General features: G+C 35.8%; 1 protein-coding gene across 20 annotated transcripts in view; it reads right to left on the bottom strand.

The window, feature by feature from the left end:
* LOC140139962 (anoctamin-4-like) overlaps positions 1 to 19,781 on the bottom strand; it is a 112,044-nt gene that overhangs the window by 23,562 nt on the left and 68,701 nt on the right. For 14 of the 20 annotated variants that reach the window (XM_072161757.1, XM_072161749.1, XM_072161761.1 and 11 more), the window contains 10 exons: positions 18,796 to 18,850; positions 18,399 to 18,453; positions 16,780 to 16,892; positions 16,130 to 16,194; positions 15,001 to 15,135; positions 14,238 to 14,343; positions 13,047 to 13,107; positions 12,360 to 12,442; positions 11,483 to 11,545; positions 8,032 to 8,106 (listed from right to left, as the gene is read on the bottom strand). In XM_072161757.1, coding sequence (XP_072017858.1) covers positions 8,032 to 8,106; positions 11,483 to 11,545; positions 12,360 to 12,442; positions 13,047 to 13,107; positions 14,238 to 14,343; positions 15,001 to 15,135; positions 16,130 to 16,194; positions 16,780 to 16,892; positions 18,399 to 18,453; positions 18,796 to 18,850 — 811 coding nt within the window. Of the gene's footprint in view, positions 1 to 3,921; positions 3,997 to 4,899; positions 4,975 to 6,224; positions 6,300 to 8,031; positions 8,107 to 8,535; positions 8,611 to 8,968; positions 9,044 to 9,384; positions 9,460 to 11,482; positions 11,546 to 12,359; positions 12,443 to 13,046; positions 13,108 to 14,237; positions 14,344 to 15,000; positions 15,136 to 16,129; positions 16,195 to 16,779; positions 16,893 to 18,398; positions 18,454 to 18,795; positions 18,851 to 19,781 lie in introns of all 20 variants that reach the window. The other 6 variants (XM_072161753.1, XM_072161751.1, XM_072161750.1 and 3 more) reach the window with 6 other exon arrangements.

Below are 19,781 nucleotides of genomic sequence, written 5' to 3'. Positions count from 1 at the left end.
GACATTTCCTATTTTTCCAGTGGGGAATGTCCAAGTGGAAAAATAGTATTATTGCCCTTTTATATGGTGAACTACATGTACCTGTATAAATGGCTGGTTGGTTGGGCTCTTACCTATACTAGCCTGAGATCAAACTATTAATGTCTCTCTAAGCTGGGAGTATTTGACTCTTGAGTTTCCAAGTAGCTTGGTTTGCTTCTCCAAGACTGATTCTCTTCTTGGGCTTAAATTTTGATCCCTAATATCAGGCATTGATTTCACCTTTCAAAATCCATTTTGCCTCTTGGAAATTTTGCCAAAGGGCCGTATTACCCGGAGACAAAATCCTGATGAGATTATTGTTATATCAGCACCGTCACATAGGATATGTAACACGCCCTGTTACGCCACCTATAATACGTAACGCGCCCCGTTACGTCACCTATGATATCTTTCTTTCCTCTAATTCAGGCTAAAAACAAAAGTGACCTGATCTTTCTATTTATATGAATAATATGGTTCTAACTTCTTTTAAACAAAATGATTAATGAAAATGTATATCAGCTCCTATGAATATCAAAACTCACTACTTTTCAAAATATGCAAGTTTCTATCCGGCTACAAATTGATCCTAGATTCAACTACTAATTGTTCTGGAATTGAGCTGGAACAAATCAAACTGATGCGGTTGAAATCTAAGTAACATCTACCGTATTTCGTCAAATAAACGCCCCCAGGGGCGTTACATTTTCCCAGGGGGGGGGGGCGTTTATTCAAGGTCAATTTTAGAACGATAATTCCCGTTAAAATCATTAGGTAAACTAAAAACACATGCTGAAATGACGAACTATGAACTAGAAACACTGACTTCTGGCTCACTTCCGGGTTTCTGATCCAGATTTTCGCCAATTATTGACGCTATTATCGACCATGTGTGCAACTTGGTAAGCTTACTACACAAGATAGCATGGAAATATCAGCATTTTTGAAACATCTTGGTTGAAAAAAGTGGTGGGGGCGTTTATTTGAGTCGGGACGACTATTTGACGAAATACGGTACTTAAATGCAACCTGATGAGGACATATTTATGATTTTCTACCTTACCATAAATAGCAATATAGAAACACCAGCCATAATACGGGATAATCGAGTAGTAGATTTTAAATGGGGTTCCATATTCTAAAGAGTGTAACAATGGATAGTTCACCACATAAATATAGCAATGTTTATTATCAGTATACAAAGGGTTCAAAACTTTTCAAATATAAATTTGAAAGAAAGGTTAAGTGCATAATTAACAATACAAATATCACAATTAGGAATAAAATACAAAACAATACATTAGGTAGCACATGCTGTTAAAAAACAAAAGCAAAGTTAAGTTCTCAATACAATAATAGGTTACATGGAATAGCATACAAAGGGGTAAGAGTTTTAAAATCTGTATTTTGTGAGTTCAATCTCTGGCTACAAATGATACATTATTGACCAATGAGAAAGCCTGTTACATCCAACCATCAAAGGTACAATGTATTCGATTGGCCAAAGTATGATCACTCATCACCAGTTCCTGAACTTTTAAAAACTCATGTACATATTACAAATTGTTAACGAGAAACACATAGACATATTTCAACAAAGATATGACCAAGTTACAAAAAATAATGTTCAGTTAATATTAGAATGCAGCATAAAAACAAAAGTGTTAAAATAAGAGTAAAAGTGCAATTGAGTTTAACACAGACAATACATGATAATACAAGGTCATGCAACGAATGAAACAATAGCATATGTGCACAAATATGGGATGTCTGCAAAATAGTTTATTATTAGACTATTTCAGTTAAAATCCACACTCCCCCTTTGGAAGACATGACCTTAATCTCAAATGGGGTTACCTGAATGAGCGACCCCATTTGAAATCTATTCATGTCTTCCATAGGTTATATGGATATTAACTGGAATAGGTCCATTAGGTGAACTTGTATGATGAGTAAAAAAAGTGATTTGAGCAAAAAAAAAGTTTGCAATATGTTGGGGAAAATGTGAATTGTGAGCCTAAAATCAAACTTCAACTGACAGTTGACTGGTAAGCAAGTCTTGTAACATACAAATACCAGCTAGTCTTTTCCGAAGGTCTTGTTAATTACCTCATTAAATGGGAAAATATGGTATGACTTTTTAGTTTCACCAGTCAGCATTCAATTTCATTTTGATTCAGTCCGTATGTGATGAGAAAAACTGCAAATAAAATGCCTAGGCCAATAAATGTGCAGCGAGGGATGCATCCTTAGGGCATACTTGGTGAGTATATACTTACATTGCGGTCATGCAATACACAAACCTACATGTATCCCATTATACTACAAATGGTATACTATTTGTCATGTGAGTGTGTATCAAAGATTTCAATTACAGGAAAGTACAATAGCTGTCCGATGGTTAAACAAATTAACAAAAAATAAATTTCTTTCTAAAAATATGCCTTTGGTTTTGTTTCTCAAATTGATATATTGTTTTAGGTTCATGCCATACCAGTGTTACAAAGCACACACATTTGCTTTATCAAATATCATAACTTCTATTAAATTGAATTTGAAATCAATCAAGTCTTTGTGAAGCCGACCCTATAGGATTTTAAGGAGAGCAAATTATGGCTCTCCTATGGAGTTTACATTGCACTCCTCACGATTCATTCAGCTTTAACAAATGTTGCTTACAAGCTTAGGAATGTACAATTTACAATGTGTCCCTCTCCCGAAGAAAACTAAAAACATCAGGAGAGCACTTTTAGCAGAGCGATTTATTTCTTGGATTTCTTGGAAAATTTGAGCCTGCCTGCACTGTATGCGACTTCCACTAGTAGACAGTGGCACAATTGGCCGCTATTGTCTTTCCTGGTACACAAATCCTTTGTTACACTCACATGACATCATATGTGATACAACTGGATGAAAATTTAAATCAAACCATTTAGAATTTTGTCAGTTTTTGATTCCGGCACATTTTAAGCTTTCCAAATAGTACTATATTCGCTGGAATAGTGTGATGTCATAATACAGCCTGTATGCCTACTTTGGTTCAAGGACATGTTCCCACTCATGCACAGTTCTTATTGAATTTGTGTTGATCAAAAAAGTTTATATCCACCTAAATAGCATTATCTCGAAAACTAGACAGATTTAAGAGCTAAAAACTTGTCCAGTTATGGTGATTAAAATAAATCATAATATCCTGCTTTCATGTCTTAAAAATGTGAAGTTTTGTCAGAAATTATCATATTCTTTTTACCAATTGGTTGGTTTCCAAAAATCCAATTGGTCATGCTGAGTGAACATGGTAAACAGGGGACTGTCCTTGAGAGGTGCTTGAACCAAAACACTTCAAATTGTATGCATGGCTGTCTTTATCCAAGGTGATGATGTCATTACTATTCCAGTGAATAACTCATTGCCAAGATTCTTGCACGGCTGATCACAAAACAAGTGGGCAATGTCATTATTGACACACCAAATGTATCACATATGCTAAACCATATGCTTGGAGTGGTTGCTATAGAAATTGAAAATGGCCGACTTGTATTCTGAAGTGTCATGCAATCTTATTACACATTTACATGCAGGAATTCTTAATTTGATATTTTTCAATTTTTTGAGAACAGATTTGATATATCAATCAGCCAAATATTTCCATATTCTTCCACAGGGGTGGTGTTGATTTTTATATGAAAAAGCCCAATTTTAAGCAGTTCAGCAACCTTGCTTGAAGAAGGCGATCAATGCGCAGAAAACTATGTATTAGTCACTGCTCACACAGTCACCAGTCATTCATCACTATCGATTAAACTGAACAAAACCAGTTTTCAATATCACTAAAGGGTCATGGGAAATATGGCCATAGCAACCACCCCATTGCATCATGGGAGGCAGACCCCTTCTCACCATGAAAAGGATACTGGAAATGGACGCAGACACACGGGGGAACTTCTTTAGAATAGACATGAACGGCTCTTCGGACTGAGTAAGGATGGAAATAAGCAGTTAAGTAGTGACTACGATCTACAGGCATGGCAAATGTTATGACGATAAAACCTATGGTTATGGACGACGGACAAGACCATGGCATAGTAATAATATGCATGTTACGTATGGATCCATGGTCGGGCGATAACACTACAGACTACACTGCACTGCAAAGTGACAATAATGTGTAAACTACAGCCTTAAACCTGTTCAGCAACTTTCAATACAGTGTGATCTCCAAACAGTTTCTTGCGGCACAGCAATGCCTTAGGTTATACTCATTTTGGAACCTTGTCTAAATCATACCATTTGGTCATCTATATATTTTTTAATATTAACAATTTTGTTTTTACATTTCAAGAATTTGTCCACATTTCCGGAAATTTTCTGAAAATTTACATCTCTGAATACCGTTTTCACAGATCTCACAGTATGAAATTTGCTGAACTATCCCACTGCAAATTACGTCAATGAGTTAAAACTAGTCTGTTGTTAGCCCACAATGGATGCACAATGAGTGTAAAGTGACATGTGATGGAGTGTCAAATGAAGTAGTAAATGACAAAATATGGATATCCCCCCCTGCTGAAACCCCCACCCCTCGCCAGATACCATATGTAGCCCTATACTATCTTCAAATGAGATTTGACCAAATTTTCAAGGGTAGTGAAGCTTACTCATTTTTATGATTTTGCTCTAGTGCTATATAATGTATCCCAGGGTGCATCATGCCACTTAGTCACAAACTCAACTATCACTATATGATTATGTTGGACATACACAAAAATGCAAATTGTGGAATTTTGTCAATTTGGTTCAAAATTTTGGGTTTCTAAATATAAAAACACCATGCAGACATTCCATGATTACATATATTAATTTTTGTGGTTACCATACCATAAATATAATGGCAGAAATGGACGCTGCTAAACGTGGGAATTTCTTGACGAGGTTTAAGTATGGTTCAGCTTCCTGATGTGTAAGAAAACGCACAGTAACATTCCAAAAATGGATAACAAAGTTAGTGAAAACTTTGGAAGAAAAAAAAACAGCCATCATTTTCTACTTCGTATGTTTTTCTTGCAAACCCCAGCCATTTCTACAACAAAATATCTAACCATACTTCGAAATTGTAGTTTCTTCACAACAATTAGCTAAAATTGTAATTTATATATATATTTTTCGTTTTGTTTCAAAATATCCTTTATTTTAAACTGAGATTACATTTTTAGATGTGCTTTGTAAAAGTAACCTGTGAAACTCTTTTTTGATAAGAAATCATATAAAAATAAAATGGGCTATTTCAGTTAAAACCATAACCCCCTATGGAGGACATAACCTTCATATCTCACAGGGGGTGTAGATATCAAATGGAGTCACCCGTTTAGGTAACCCCATTTGAAATTCACACTCCCTGTGTGGAAGACGAAGATCATATCTTTCATAGGGGGTGTATGAACTTCAATTAGAATAGCCCAATATTGTGAAGATGTGAAAATCCCACATACCCAAGAGAGATAATGAACAAATGTTGTGATGTCAGTAAAGAATTTTGTCACAGAAGAGCTGAAAGAAGTGGTAGTTATCACATAACTTGGTTAGAATAGGTTATTAAAACTGGTTTACCAACTATTAAACCAGTTTACAAAGAGTAATATGGAAATCTAGAAATGCCTAGATACTAAACATGATAACAATTCAAAACTATGAATAGAAATTGCATTCATGAGCATAAAATGGAATAAAATGAACTGGAAGCATCTCAAGTCAAAATAAATGCATTCCAAAAGTTGCAATAATTCTAACATTTAACTAATTTTATTCAAACGCAATAATTCAATCAAGACCACAAAATGTGTGCTCTTGCAATTTATTCCAAAAGTGGAAAAAGAAAACTTGATGTGTGTTTCATACAGTCTCACCAAGAACAGTATACTCATCAAAGCTAAAAAAATTCGAGAGTACAATCTGGAGAGCTTTACGTAAGCTTCATCAACCTATGGGTGTCAAAGCGGACAAAAATGGCTATCATTTCGAGCGTTGAGCTGTAAGAAACTCCAAAACAGTTTTTGTATCATATTGCAGGTGCACTTAATTTCAGGAGTTATTCATATGCATTACTCCAAAAAGATAACAACAATCGTGTGCTCTTGAATTGCGTGCACTTGAAATTGACTCCATACAAGTGAGAGAAATCTGATATGCATTCAATACGATCTCACCATGAAGAGTATACTTAAGATAGCGACGCACAGTCGCGGGAATCTTTTGTAGATCTTAATGTATGTTTCATCAACCTATGGGTGTCAAATGAACAAAATGGCTATAATTTTGGTAGAAGTTTTTTCGTAACAGGGAAAACCAATATTATGTTCAAATCATGGTACTCATGTATGCTAATGGTGAATATCATGTTTCAAGTTCAGAAGGAGCAGCCCAAAGACCATAGTGCCAATATCTCAGTTTAAAGTTCATCTCACACACACACATTTCTACCATAGCATTAGTTTTGTATGTTGTTGGAAAAGAATTAAGAGTGAAATAAGATTGTGATAATTGTACAATTCTAATATGTTGATGGCTGTAAGACTTTGAGAAAAATGATAATGGCTGTAATTATTTTGAAACATTGACCAATACAAATGGGATATGTCTAGAACTATCTGAGAAAATATAGAAGTAAATTCTATTAATTAGTCCTACAACGTCATAAAATAAAGAAAAATGGAGTTTCAAAGTATATAGGAAATTAATTTATCACTAATGGAATTTGTTTCTATAAATGAAGATTTACACCTCACCATAAAGACTATCGTCAAAACGGCTATGACGAATCGAGGAAAACGTTTATAAAATTTCATGTACGCTTCAGAAACCTAAATATTGTGAAAATAAACATGTGTGAAAAATATGACTTTTTTTTGTTTAACTTTAAACGATAATTGTGAAATGTTGAAATGTTGATGGCTGTAAGACTTTGAGAAAAAATGGTAATGGCAGTAATTATTTTGAAAAGTTGATCAAAACAATATTTATGGATATGTCTGTAAGCATTGAGAAAATAATAAAATATCTGAATTAAATTTGGTTATAACAAATGGAGTTCAAACTGTATGTGTGAAATTAATTCATCAAAAATGTATAACTTGTTTCTAAAAATTTCACCTCACCATAAAGACTATCGTCAAAATGGCTATGACGAATCGAGGAAAACGTTTATTAAGTTCCAGGTACGCTTCAGCAACCTATATATTATTGTGAAAATCAAGACGTTTTTAAATAAATGAAAACCATGTGCTCCGTGTTGGGAAAAAACCCTGATTTTAGCAAATTATAGTCCAACACCAACTTGTGCAATATAGCATCCATAACCATCATCAAATACACTCAATTAAGTTCGATACACACATTTTGTACCATTCTTGAGGTATACCTAATGTATAAAACAGCATAGTGATATATAAGTGAACAGCTTAGCACCAATGTAAACTCATCTTATATATTCTTATAAAGCTACATATCTAGTGAATAAAAATATGTGACCAGTCCTGCTCCAATCAGGCTAAAGTCGGCAATAATGAAACCGAGATATAAGCAAAAAGAAAATGGACCTATAAAAGGTTCATAAATTTGCAACCAAGTATTCAAGAGACCTGGGGATTCAATATCAATAATTGTAGGTACTGAGCAAGTTAATAAAATAGTAACTCAATTTTCAGAAGTTCCAGTTTTAACCTGAGTGGATCAGATTGGGTCACATATTAAACATACATATTGGTGAGACAATAACATATATTGCACCCAACACCCAAAGTTTGGTGCAACCATATTATACCATTTTAAAGATATCCCCAATGATAAAGGTTAACATGTATACATGAAGCATGGTGAAGCTGCAGATAGAACATATAGCAGTGAGTGCAATGGACCATAATAGCAGTTAAAGGGATTATCACACAACATGATACACAGATTACGTATGCGCCAAACTCGCAGTCAGCGGATCTCGAGTCGGCGATAAACTCTCACCATGAACGTTATACTCAAAATTGCAGCAGTGATACGAGGGAATCTTTTCATGAGACCCATGTATGCCTCTGGCAGCTACTAAAAGTTGACAAAACACACACAGAGTTAAAAGAACCTGACGTGACCAGGGGACGTGACATGGTTGATATAGGCATTGTGCGCTAAAAACAATTCAAATATAGGCATTACAGAATCAATTTTGATTTGAGTTCCCCTGTCCCTAAAACTTTCTCCGTAAGTATAAGTAAAATGTAATACCAATATTTGTACAATTTCTAGTCCGTCACCAAAATTTGTTTATATTCCTGAATTTTGTGTAGCAAACGTTGCGTGATGCTGATAAATTGATGTGATACCAAAGTTATGCTACCAATTGCGCGGTGATCAAAATAAAATAGCAAGTAAAAATTCTTGATGTTATGTTATGTTAATACCAAATTAATGATATTTTCTTTTTGGTCATCGTTAACGACGATGATATATCGAAGCCATATCTTCTCTCACCATGAAGGCAATGGTCAAAATGGCTGCCGTAATACGGGGGAATCGTTGTTGCAAAGACATGAATGCTTCTTCCGCCTATCCAAATGTTTGCAAAAGAAGCAAAAATATCAGTTATGGGGCAGAAATGAAGCCCTAGTGACTTTCTAGGGTCTGGAGTTTAAAATGGAAAAAAAAAATAATAGCTTTCATATAATTATAATTGTATTTCTGAATTTTGTGTAGCAAACGTAGCTTGATGCTGATAAATTGTTGCGATACATTTATGTTACCAATAGCGCGGTGATCAAAATAAAATAGAACAAATTCAAGTGCTTGATGTTATGTTGTGTTATGTTATGTTATGTTATATTATGTTAATACCAAATTAATGATATTTTCTTTGCAATTATCATCGTTAACAACGATGATATATCAATGCCGTGTCTTCTCTCACCATGAAGGCAATAGACAAAATGGCTGCCGTAAAACGGGGGAATCGTTGTTTCAAAGACAAGAATGGTTCTGCCACCTATCCAAACGTTCGCAAAGAAATCAAAAATATCAGTTACGTTGAAGAAATGAAGCCCTAGCTACATTCTAGGGTCTGGAGTTTAAAATGGAAAAAAAAATAATAACTTTCATATAATTATATAATTACTAATTGTATTCCTAAATTTTGCGCAGCAAATGTGGGGTGATTCTGATAAATTGTTGTGACACCAAAGTTATGTTACCAATAGCGCAGTGATCAAAATAAAATAGCAAATCAAAATGCTTGATGTTATGTTATGTTATACCAAATTAATGATATTTTCTTTTTTGTTATCATTGTTAACGTCAATGATAAGTCAATGCCATTTTTCCTCTCACCATGAAGACAATGGTCATAATGGCTGCCATAATACGGGGGAATCGTTGTGTCAAAGACAAGAAAGATTCCTCCACCTATCCAAACGTTTGCAAAGGAAGCAAAAATATCAGTTACGGTGTAGGAATGGAGTCTCAGCAACATTCTAGGTTTTGGAGTTTAAATGAAAAAAAAATAATAGTTTTCATATAATTGCTAGTGATTTATAATTATTTAATAAAATAAGTATGCCATATTTATCTAATGTGGAAAGCTAATGTGTACCTTTAGCTATATGGTAGCTGTGATTATGGTGAAATTGAAACTATGTTTTAACAATCATAAAATGACTGAAATAAAAATTTATGAAATGGTTTGGATTTTTGAATATGAATACTATTATTATCTCCCCCTCTGCACAATGAACAAAACAGGGGAATTATACTATCAAATTTTTGGTGGAGTGAGCTTCTTGGGGTTTTTTTTGGCTGACTGTGATGCTTCCTTCTTTATTTTGATACACCCTAGAGCTTTGAACCTGTTTTAGGAGGGAAAACTTGGCAAAATTCAATGTTAGAAAGTATAAATATCTGCAAAGAACAATACACGTTATGGGTTAAACAGTCTGCTTATCATAGTATTTAGTGCAACAAAGTTATATAATCAATAACTGCCTGCAACTATTTCAATTTGGAACCATGTTATCAATCATGTTTGAATATTAATCATAATAAACAACTCCCATTTCTTGAGATACAGGTTCAAAACACCAGCAACCCACAAGATAAACCTGTGATGTGTGCAGAGGCATGTGGGTTGGCATCACACAATATAAGTATAAATCCCGAAATTTATTTTATTCTTCAACCCCCTGAGCACTACCTGCCAACCTAACATTGCCTCTGATTGGTCAATTACGCAATATCTTCACTTTAATCACCAATCAGAATGGAGCTTTGCAAATAGTTCACCCCAATTTTTTTGCGTAGTGAAATTGTTCTAACAATGTTGCTGATTGGTCCAATCGATAATAAAAACATTTTTTTGGCCAATCGGCAGGTAGATCTCATGGGGTTAAACATTTTCAAAAATTTCTGACTTCTGGTAATGCAAGCTGTTACCCAGGCAATCCTTGCCTGTTATTTATCACACATAAAGCAACTAGTGTAGATATGGCTTTCTTGTACTTACAACAATATAACATTTGATAATATTTTACCAATCTTTTCTTTAGACTTATTTGTGTATTCGTATTTCCTGCATATTACATTACCTAAATCTCACAGTATCAAAGAAAGAAGAATCCATTTGATTAAGAATGATGATAATAAACTAAAGCAATTTTCATAACTGTTCAGGTATTAATTTGCCATGTATGACATCATATTCGACTTCTTGACCTTTGCATGCACATCAGGGTTCAAATGTATCATGTACAGTTGTGATGTGCATGTACACCACACCCCAGTGTACACATTCATGATTATGCAATGTCCTCAAACTCTGAACAATTATGAACAATTTTGAACATACTTTACAGAGAATCAAATTTAATTTTCATTAAATAAACAGTTACAGTAATCAAGATTGTTGTATTCTCTTGTTATGTTGACAGCAACATCAATATACATTTTAGAATTAAATTCCCTGTGAAGTCCCAAAGTATTTGATATACCTGCTTCAATATACTACTGGTTTTACTTTGTGCATTGCCAATGACCAGCATAATCTTTGGGCAGGAAAAATCTATGTGCTTGTGGCCCCTGAACATAATTAAAACAAAACTGCTAACAGGTTACATAGGAGGTTTTGCTCTAAACATGTTCAGGGGCCAATGACACAGGGAGGTTTTTCCTGCCCAACAACAATATCCATGCGCACACTTGCAAATCCAAGTTTGTCAAATTGCAGAACTTGAATTTGTAAGTATCTTAAGTCACACACCTGGGCTTCTCACAAAATCCAAAAAAAATTAATACCAAACAAAAATAAAGTAGCTACACATTAGCTGCTTCCACGATATGTAATAATGTAATAATGTCACTGCCAACTAAACAGAAAACCACAATCAAGCATTTAACATCTAGAAATACCACATTTTGAATTTAGAAACACTCTTACCTTGGTGACAGGGTTGATTCTTTTGTCTGGGGCTTTAGCCTCAAATTGAGGGCGGCAGTTCTCCTGTAATGCAGACAGACGTAGACCAAATGAAATTGTTATATATCAGTGGTTTAAGGAGAGAAGGCTCTATCTGCAATAGCTGCCATATAGACATTTGACAATTTCTGCATTCTATACTGTACACAATCTTAAAAATATGACACCTGGCAGCTATTGCAGACAGGTACGTCTTTCTTGCACTAACGCCTCGATATCTGTGAAATGGTGAGCGAGATTGCCACAATACGCCATATATTTGAAGACCGAATTTAAAAAACTAGTTTGCGTCTGACGTCCTGTCAACCAGACCAACAATGCTGTACTGCGCAGGTCAGCAACGTAACCAATTATGCCGCGCCTTTGCCCTGACGTCAGATGCAAACAAGTCTTTTTAATTTGGTCTTTTGCTTTGGTCTGAAAAATTGTGGCAACTCAAACGGTGAGGATAAACCAGCGTTTAGACTGACGCCCTCCGTTGGTCAACTTTGAGGTTGACGACTGAGAAACTTCCAGGCAAATTTTGTGTTGGATCTTAGCCCCAGAATCGGGAGAACTGACTCAACCTTTTAACCGCATATGTTTTCATGTGACATATTTTTGGAACATTTGGTGCACTTTTAGAATGTTTGTCTTTCGGTCCTTACTAACAAGCATCTATCACACAAAATACATGCGTAGTTAGTAGATGACTAAGGATTCAGTCTAGTTTTCACTTTGGGAAGCTTCATAAAGCACTTATCAAAGAAGACCAATAGAAAAAACAATCGTCTGATATAAATTACGGCTCTCTTTCAAGAAAATATATCTTTAAAAAGTTGTTTAATTTCCTACACACCTCCTGATCCTCAAAGCCAAAGAGATCCCAGTCATAATCAATCTCATTCTGACGTCGCTTCCAGAACTCACAGAATGTTGTGGCTAGAATGGGAAAAGAATATAATACAACAAAGTTAACAAGTAAGTTATAACATATTATCAACATCCAAATACCTGATAAGACAAAGGTTCCATAAAAAAGGAGGAAAAGCACCAAAAGGAAGAAAACTGATCAGTCTCCTTTACTTGAGTATAAAAGTAAGAGAATGTTAAAAATATTTTTCTGCAACACATATTTTGTTCTGCAACATTTTCATGCGTACAAGTCGATCCTTATCGATCTGCAATCTTCCTAAGCATATGTATATAAATTACAAAAATTGGAAAAGGAAAGAGTGCTTAACTTTGTCAAATTTGTTTAGTTGTTCAGATTTTTTATTTAAATGTAGTCCCACAACCATTTTTTAAAATTTTCATTCAAAGTATGCATGTAATATAACGTCTGAACATAAAGTTCTATGAACGATTTTTATAAAAGTTTAAGCAACATCATGATATTTTTCTAGAAACCTGTAGTAAAATTCACACAAAAAACACCATTTTTGGAAATGATTTCAGCACATAAAAAAATACAAAATATCAAAATATGAAGAAATTTTCTATCATGCTTGGTCCCCTGGGATAAAAGCATTTCATTTCTACTCACCCCATAGTGACATGAATGCTGCAAAGAATACCGTGGCCCCATTGTCAAATAGATACGTCAACTGTGGAAAGTCATAAAAATAAATTTAAAATTCAATTTACCACTGATAAACGTGGATCCTGGAAGTAAGTTTGACTGAAGTTCTTTTCCACAAGGTTATACATGTAGGTGTATTGCATAACAATAGATACAGCTTGGAGGTTAATTCATCTCTTTTGTTATACATTATACAAATTTACAGCTCGAAGAGTTTGATAAATGCCCTTTGTTATAATACAATATGCATATATTGTATAGTGGGGAGAAATTTTGGTCAAACTGAAAAACCCAGGATTGAAAGGTTAGCGTATACAAGGTAAATATATAGAAATTATGACGTAGGGAGGAATCCTTTCAGAAATTGGGAGGGCGGGTTAGTGTAGTGGTCTTCTCACTCGCTTCTCACCACTGTGGCCGGGGTTCAATTCCCCGCGGCGCCACATGTGAGTTTGGTTGCCGATCCATGCTCGTCCTCGCAGGTTTTTCTCCGGTGCTCCGGTTTTCCTCCTGCATCTAAAATCGGACCTCTTCCCATATCCCTGTCCCATCATATCCGGATGGCGTCCCTTAAATTTAGTAGCCTCTGAGCACTATTGGGATTAGCCTGGCTTCGGCCGAATGTTATAAATAAAATAAATAAAATTGATGAAACACTACATCAAAGACTTTCAGCACTTGCCATGGCACATGTCCTGTTTATATCATTAAAAAGAGCTACAAAACCTGGTGCTATGTATGATCCTGCTTGCAAGATGCCTTGATTTTTGTCTGTTATGTAGTCAATGACTGGCTGTCTTCTACAAATCTTGATAATAAAACAGTGGTGTGATCATTGAATGAGATCTACAACACAACAATCCTTCATTACCCGCTATCAATAAATCATGACTTTCATACACTAGTATACTATGATCAGAATTAATTGCTTTTTGTTACTGCACACATAAATAAAGTCCACACATTTTTGAATGCTTGTCAAAATTCACAAAAGTGCACATCAGTCATGCAATACCCAAAGTGTAGTTCACGTAGGTGTTGCGCTCACCATTCTATATCTATACAAGACGTTGCCCGCCAAGATGGGCCCTGCCTATTATGAGCCGATCATAAGCCAATTTAAGCCAAGTAATCTTGGCCGAGTTGTAAGCTTACCTTAGCATAGAAGCAACTCGATGACAGCAACCAGTAGGGACATCTGCCACTGCACTGTGGACACATAGTAAAGTTGCCTGGGTTGCCTGCATTACATAAGTCATCACTACATAGGAATAAATCAAAACCAACATCAAGAGTTATTGGTAGCTATAATAACCTGCCAACTATGAGCTCATAATGGGTTATCCTGGTTCCTAGTGTGTTTCTATCTTCACTTTATTTGTCATATGTAATGTATTTTAAACTTGTAATAATATATTTATGTATTTCCTATTTTTATATTGCTTGTATGGAACCAAATAAAATCAATCAAACCCTAACTCTATAAAATTGTACAAATTCTTACAAAGCAAAACTACTGTGCATGCATGCATCAGCCTAAGTCATATATAGCCATGCTTTAATTGGCCAGGCCAGCAAAAGACCTGTGGCTAGTGGTTACCAGTCGGTGATCTAGCACTTGGCACCGAGGTGTCTCAAGTTGTGTATCCCAGGGGTGCCAAGTAACTTCTTTGTTCATCTTCTCTGCTTTTTTGTTCCTTCTTATAGCCAAAAAACACTTTCAGCGTTAGGAATAATATACTTCTTGATCTACATAATTTTGTTTTTCATCCCATCACTTGATCTTGAAATTTGAATCCCTTGCACATAACACATGATTAAGGTACAAATCTGTTAACATTTTCTAAAAAAGTTCAAATAAATGTTACACTATTAAAAACAGAGAACAGAAATTACAGACAATTCAGTGTATATTTACCTGACTGCATCAAAGGCGACTGTGAAACAACCATACAGGAAGACAATAAACCCAACTAGAGCTGCCCAAGTCAACGCCTCAGTGTAGAATCCCAGCCAGGCAAAGTAAAGGCCAATCTTCTCACCATAGTATCTCCTAAAAAGATTAGAGATGTAAAATATTAGCCATAGTGACATCAGTTTATATCCTATCTTTATCCAAAACCCAATACATTTTAACATGTTCTTGCTTGACAATAACAAATAGCAAGGTTTTGTTTGGGCTTACACTCAATTCCATTTGAAATCCCTAGACCCCAATGGAAGACAGGACCTTAATCTTCCACACAGGGAGTGTGAATTTCAAAGATTAAGTCACTTCTTCCACAAGGAGTGTATGGATTTCAACTAGAATAGCCCACTTCCAAAACTAGATACATGTATGAATTACTTATGACTAAAGATGTGAGCAGTTACACGGATCAACACTTAATCTACCACGAATGCACTCTCCGTTTAGGAAAATCAGCCGTTCTAGCCGTTTAACCGTTTAAAAAAAAATTACAGTCATATGTTTACACAACTAACTGACCGGATTGTAATCTGGTTACACGTTTAGCAAAATATCTGTTACTTTTGACACATACCATCATAATTTTTTGGTTTTATTCTAAAAAAATTTCAAAATGGACACTGAGGATTACTGGGATATTCCATTTGAAATCCACACATCCCCTGTGGAAGATTTGACTAAAGTCTTCCACAGAGGGAGTATGGGTTTCAAGCAGAATAGACAATTGGTAACTTCCATTTGAAATACTCACTCCAATTCTCCGTCGTAGTGCATGTTAGTAAACCATTGGTTACTGCTCCAAGCCAGAGCTCATACACCTGTTCCGAATTTTGATATGCCATAGGCTTTGTGTTGTGATCATTTCGATCAGTGGTTCGTAACAAAGAAAGCGTGATCCAGTTGACCTAGCAACGGTCATATTCTAACGTGTGCTACGACAGCGAATTGTGGAACATACAGGTTAAGTCATCTACAAGGGGAGTTTGAATTTGAAAACACACTCCCTTTGTGTAAGATGTTTCTTAAATCTTCCACATGGGTATGGCGGATTTCAAATGGAAGAGCCTGATATTGTTACCTGATAGCATCCAAGGGTTGTTTCTTGTACCATCTTCCTGGTCTAGCCCACTCTTCATACAGCAACTACAACAAACAATGGCCAATTAGTTTTGTCACATGATCAACAAACCAACTTCTGTATGTATTCCCAATAATCACAAGATTTTCTTTTTATTGTCCAATAGAAGTGATTTTAGTCAGATCAGTATTTTGTAGATATAGCAGCCTGACTGGGTATTCACAGAACAAGTTGATCAGCCCTGCCTTAAACTTCCCAGCCCTTTCCCTTCTCTTTTCCAATTTTACTAAGGCAATAGAAACAAATTAGTTCGATCTTCCGATCGACCATCTGTGCTTGGTCGATCCTTATTATTCATGAAATCAATTGACTATTGTTATTTGTGATAACATATGAACCTTTCCCTGTATTAATATCGTCCAATATAAATTTAGCATTAATTCTGATTAATTATTTGTTAATTTATCAAGAACAAGCATTGAAGCAGGATCGACGGTTGATCCAAAGATGGAACAAATTTGTTTCTGGCGCCTAAGATATAAGTTACTTCAAATCAGGTCAGTATTTGTTAGATACCAGTCTCACTGGGTACTGTTAGAAAAAAAAGTTGAGGTACAGCCCTCCCTCCCTCTACCCTCATTTGTACTTACATGTCTGTCATTGAGAGGACCATGTGTCAACAAGGAATGTTCACTTTTATGTGGTCCTTCATGCAAGGGATAGGAAGCTGCATAGCACTTGTTAGCAATCATGTGCTCAATTCCTGTGTATCAAAAGAATGTTGAAAGCATAGATTAATAACACATAACACATACATAGGAATATTCCATGCCTGTGCCCACTAAGCATATTTAAATTATGCAAGTATAGCCTGGCGACATCGCTCATTTGAGCGTACACAGACTGCTTTTTTGTACGCTCAGGTTATTTGCAGTATTTTTGAGCTCGCTAACGGACACCAACACAAGGAGTGTGAATTTCAAGCGGGGTTAGCTGAATGGCTCCATTTGAAATCTGCATCTTCTGTATGGTAGATTCGATCAGGTTATGTTCTCCATAAGGAGTACATGGATTTCAACTGGAGTACCCTATTGTCACTCAATTAATCTTTCAACGATACTGAGGAAGGTGGGATGTTGCGTATGGAAGTCGACAATAGAGGCCGTCAGCCTTTTCCGCGGGATCCGCCATCTTGTGGGTACTACCGTTCTGCATGTCATGCGGTAGACATTACGCCCCTGATTATGTGAAGCACCTCTTCATTCAAGTGTCAACGCGGTGATCTTAGCAACAAGGCACTCCGTACCCACAAGATGGCGGTGTTGACGTCACAATGACTACCTCTATAAGTAAGGAGTTTAAGGTCATGTTTTCCTAAGGGGATGTATGGTTACTATACGGTACCTCATAAAAATTTATTAGGTAATCCAGACATCTTATTGGTTAATAATGCCAGCGTCCGAGTAGTTTGACTACCTCCCTGCGCCTGTGCATTTACGCGCACGCGGGGAAGTAGTAAAAACTTCTGCATCCCTACTACCACACGGTATCTCAACCTGCGCGTCACCGTTCCTTCAGACGTAGCATTATGCTGCATAGCGGCGATTCTGCAGATGCATTTATCGTGAAAATGGCATCTGCTGCAGTTATTTTGCTGAGATTACCGATGGAAAATAATACACAAATTTTACGTTTTATGAAACAAACTGTTTATTTATGGAGTGTTAAAAAGAAAATTAGAGAAATCTAAATCTAAATGTATTAAAAATCCTCCAATATAATCAGGTAAGCAAAATATTAAGCTTATTAATCATGCCGGTCGGCACACTGGCCGGTACTGGTGTGTTTTGACTTTTGTTTACGGTTTTTACCATGATAGTGAAAATATTTATGAGGTATAGTAAAACAAATACAACATGTTCTATTTCGGGTAAGTTGTCAAAACTACTGGTCCCTCGTTGTTGGATGATTTGACCACTTCTCTCCGCTGATGCGTCGGGAAGTAGTCAAATCATCCAACACCGAGGGACCAGTAGTTTTGACAACTTCCCCTCAAAACATGTTGTATTTGTATAGCTCATTGCCGGGCTCATTGCAGTGGATGGTTTGCAAGTATATCGCTACATGCAATGTTGGTCTGCACCTTATATATCACTACTGAGCAAACATGGGTCAACCACAGAACATCTTCCATTGTCTGACTGCCTGTCTACAAATCTGTCTGTCCATTTGTCTGTCTGTATTTATTTTTGTTTGTTTGTCTACTTACCAAACTTTGTTTTGTTGTCTGGATCATATCTGCACACTTCAAGAATTTCATGGACCTAAGAAAAAAAAATACCATGGATGACAATTCTCAAACTCCAAATAATGTTTTTGTAGAGGGTGGCAGTAAATTATTCAAATTAATGAATACATGTACACAATATTCTAAATCAGCACAAAATTTGTTTGCAAAACAAACAAGAAAAAAAAAGCTTAAAAGAATTCCTTTTACATCAACAGCAAACTAAACTAGGAAACAGGATTCCTTTTAAAAAACCGGTGGTGGCCAGGCCGCAACCCACATGCTGCCCTCTGCATTGTCTAATGCACCCCGCAAAAGCCTTTTCTGTGCTCTTTTATCACAAATTCTTCCAATATAGAAAGGCAACATATATACTTACAACACGACTTCTCTCTGCATGTGTGAAAAATGTCTCTTCACTCTCCATAATGAAACTGGAAAAGACAGAAAAGAAAATGTAAGAACAAAACCTTAGAAACCTATTCAAATATACTTTTGTTCACCTCAAGTTTTGTAGTGACATCAATGTCACTTTACTTGAGTATTATTACTCCTTATCTCAAGTTCTGGAGCTTGTTTGACAAAATCCTCACTCTGCTCACAAATAGTCCAGCGAGTATAACTCCACAAACTTGAGTAACTACTTACTCTGGTATTCTCTCCCTGGTGAATGTGGCTGTAAAGTAGTTGGGTTCAAGAGCATTACTCACAAAATTCTCACCCTAGTAATGGTGACTGTGTAATAGTAGGGTTCTAGAGAATTACTCACAAACTTGAGTACATTTATTGCTATGTACTCTGATATTCTCTCCCTAGTGAGGGTGGCTGTGTAGAGTTCTAGAGTATTACTCACAAACTTGAGTACATTTATTGCTATATACTCTGATATTCTTGAGTACATTTATCACTAATTATTCTGATATTCTCTCCCTTGTGATGTTGACTGTGTAGTAGTAGGGTTCTAGAGTATTACTCACAAACTTGAGTACATTTTTAGCTCCTTAGTAAAGGTGACTGTGAAGTACTTTGGGTTCTAAAGTATTACAAATGTGAGTACATTTATTACTCCTTAGTCTGATAAAGGTGGCTGTGAACTTGTGAAGTAGTTGGGTTCTAGAGTATTACTCACAAACTTGAGTACATTTATTATTATTCTGATATTCTCTCCCTATTGAAGTTGACTGTGTAGTAGTAGGGTTCTAGAGTATTACTCACAAACTTGAGTACATTTATTATTATTCTGATATTCTCTCCCTATTGAAGTTGACTGTGTAGTAGTAGGGTTCTAGAGTATTACTCACAAACTTGAGTACATTTATTATTATTCTGATATTCTCTCCTATTGAAGTTGACTGTGTAGTAGTA

The sequence above is a fragment of the Amphiura filiformis genome, chromosome 18 (assembly GCF_039555335.1).
Source record: "Amphiura filiformis chromosome 18, Afil_fr2py, whole genome shotgun sequence".
Lineage (NCBI taxonomy): Eukaryota > Metazoa > Echinodermata > Ophiuroidea > Amphilepidida > Amphiuridae > Amphiura > Amphiura filiformis.
This window is presented reverse-complemented; position numbering and strand designations above follow the sequence as displayed.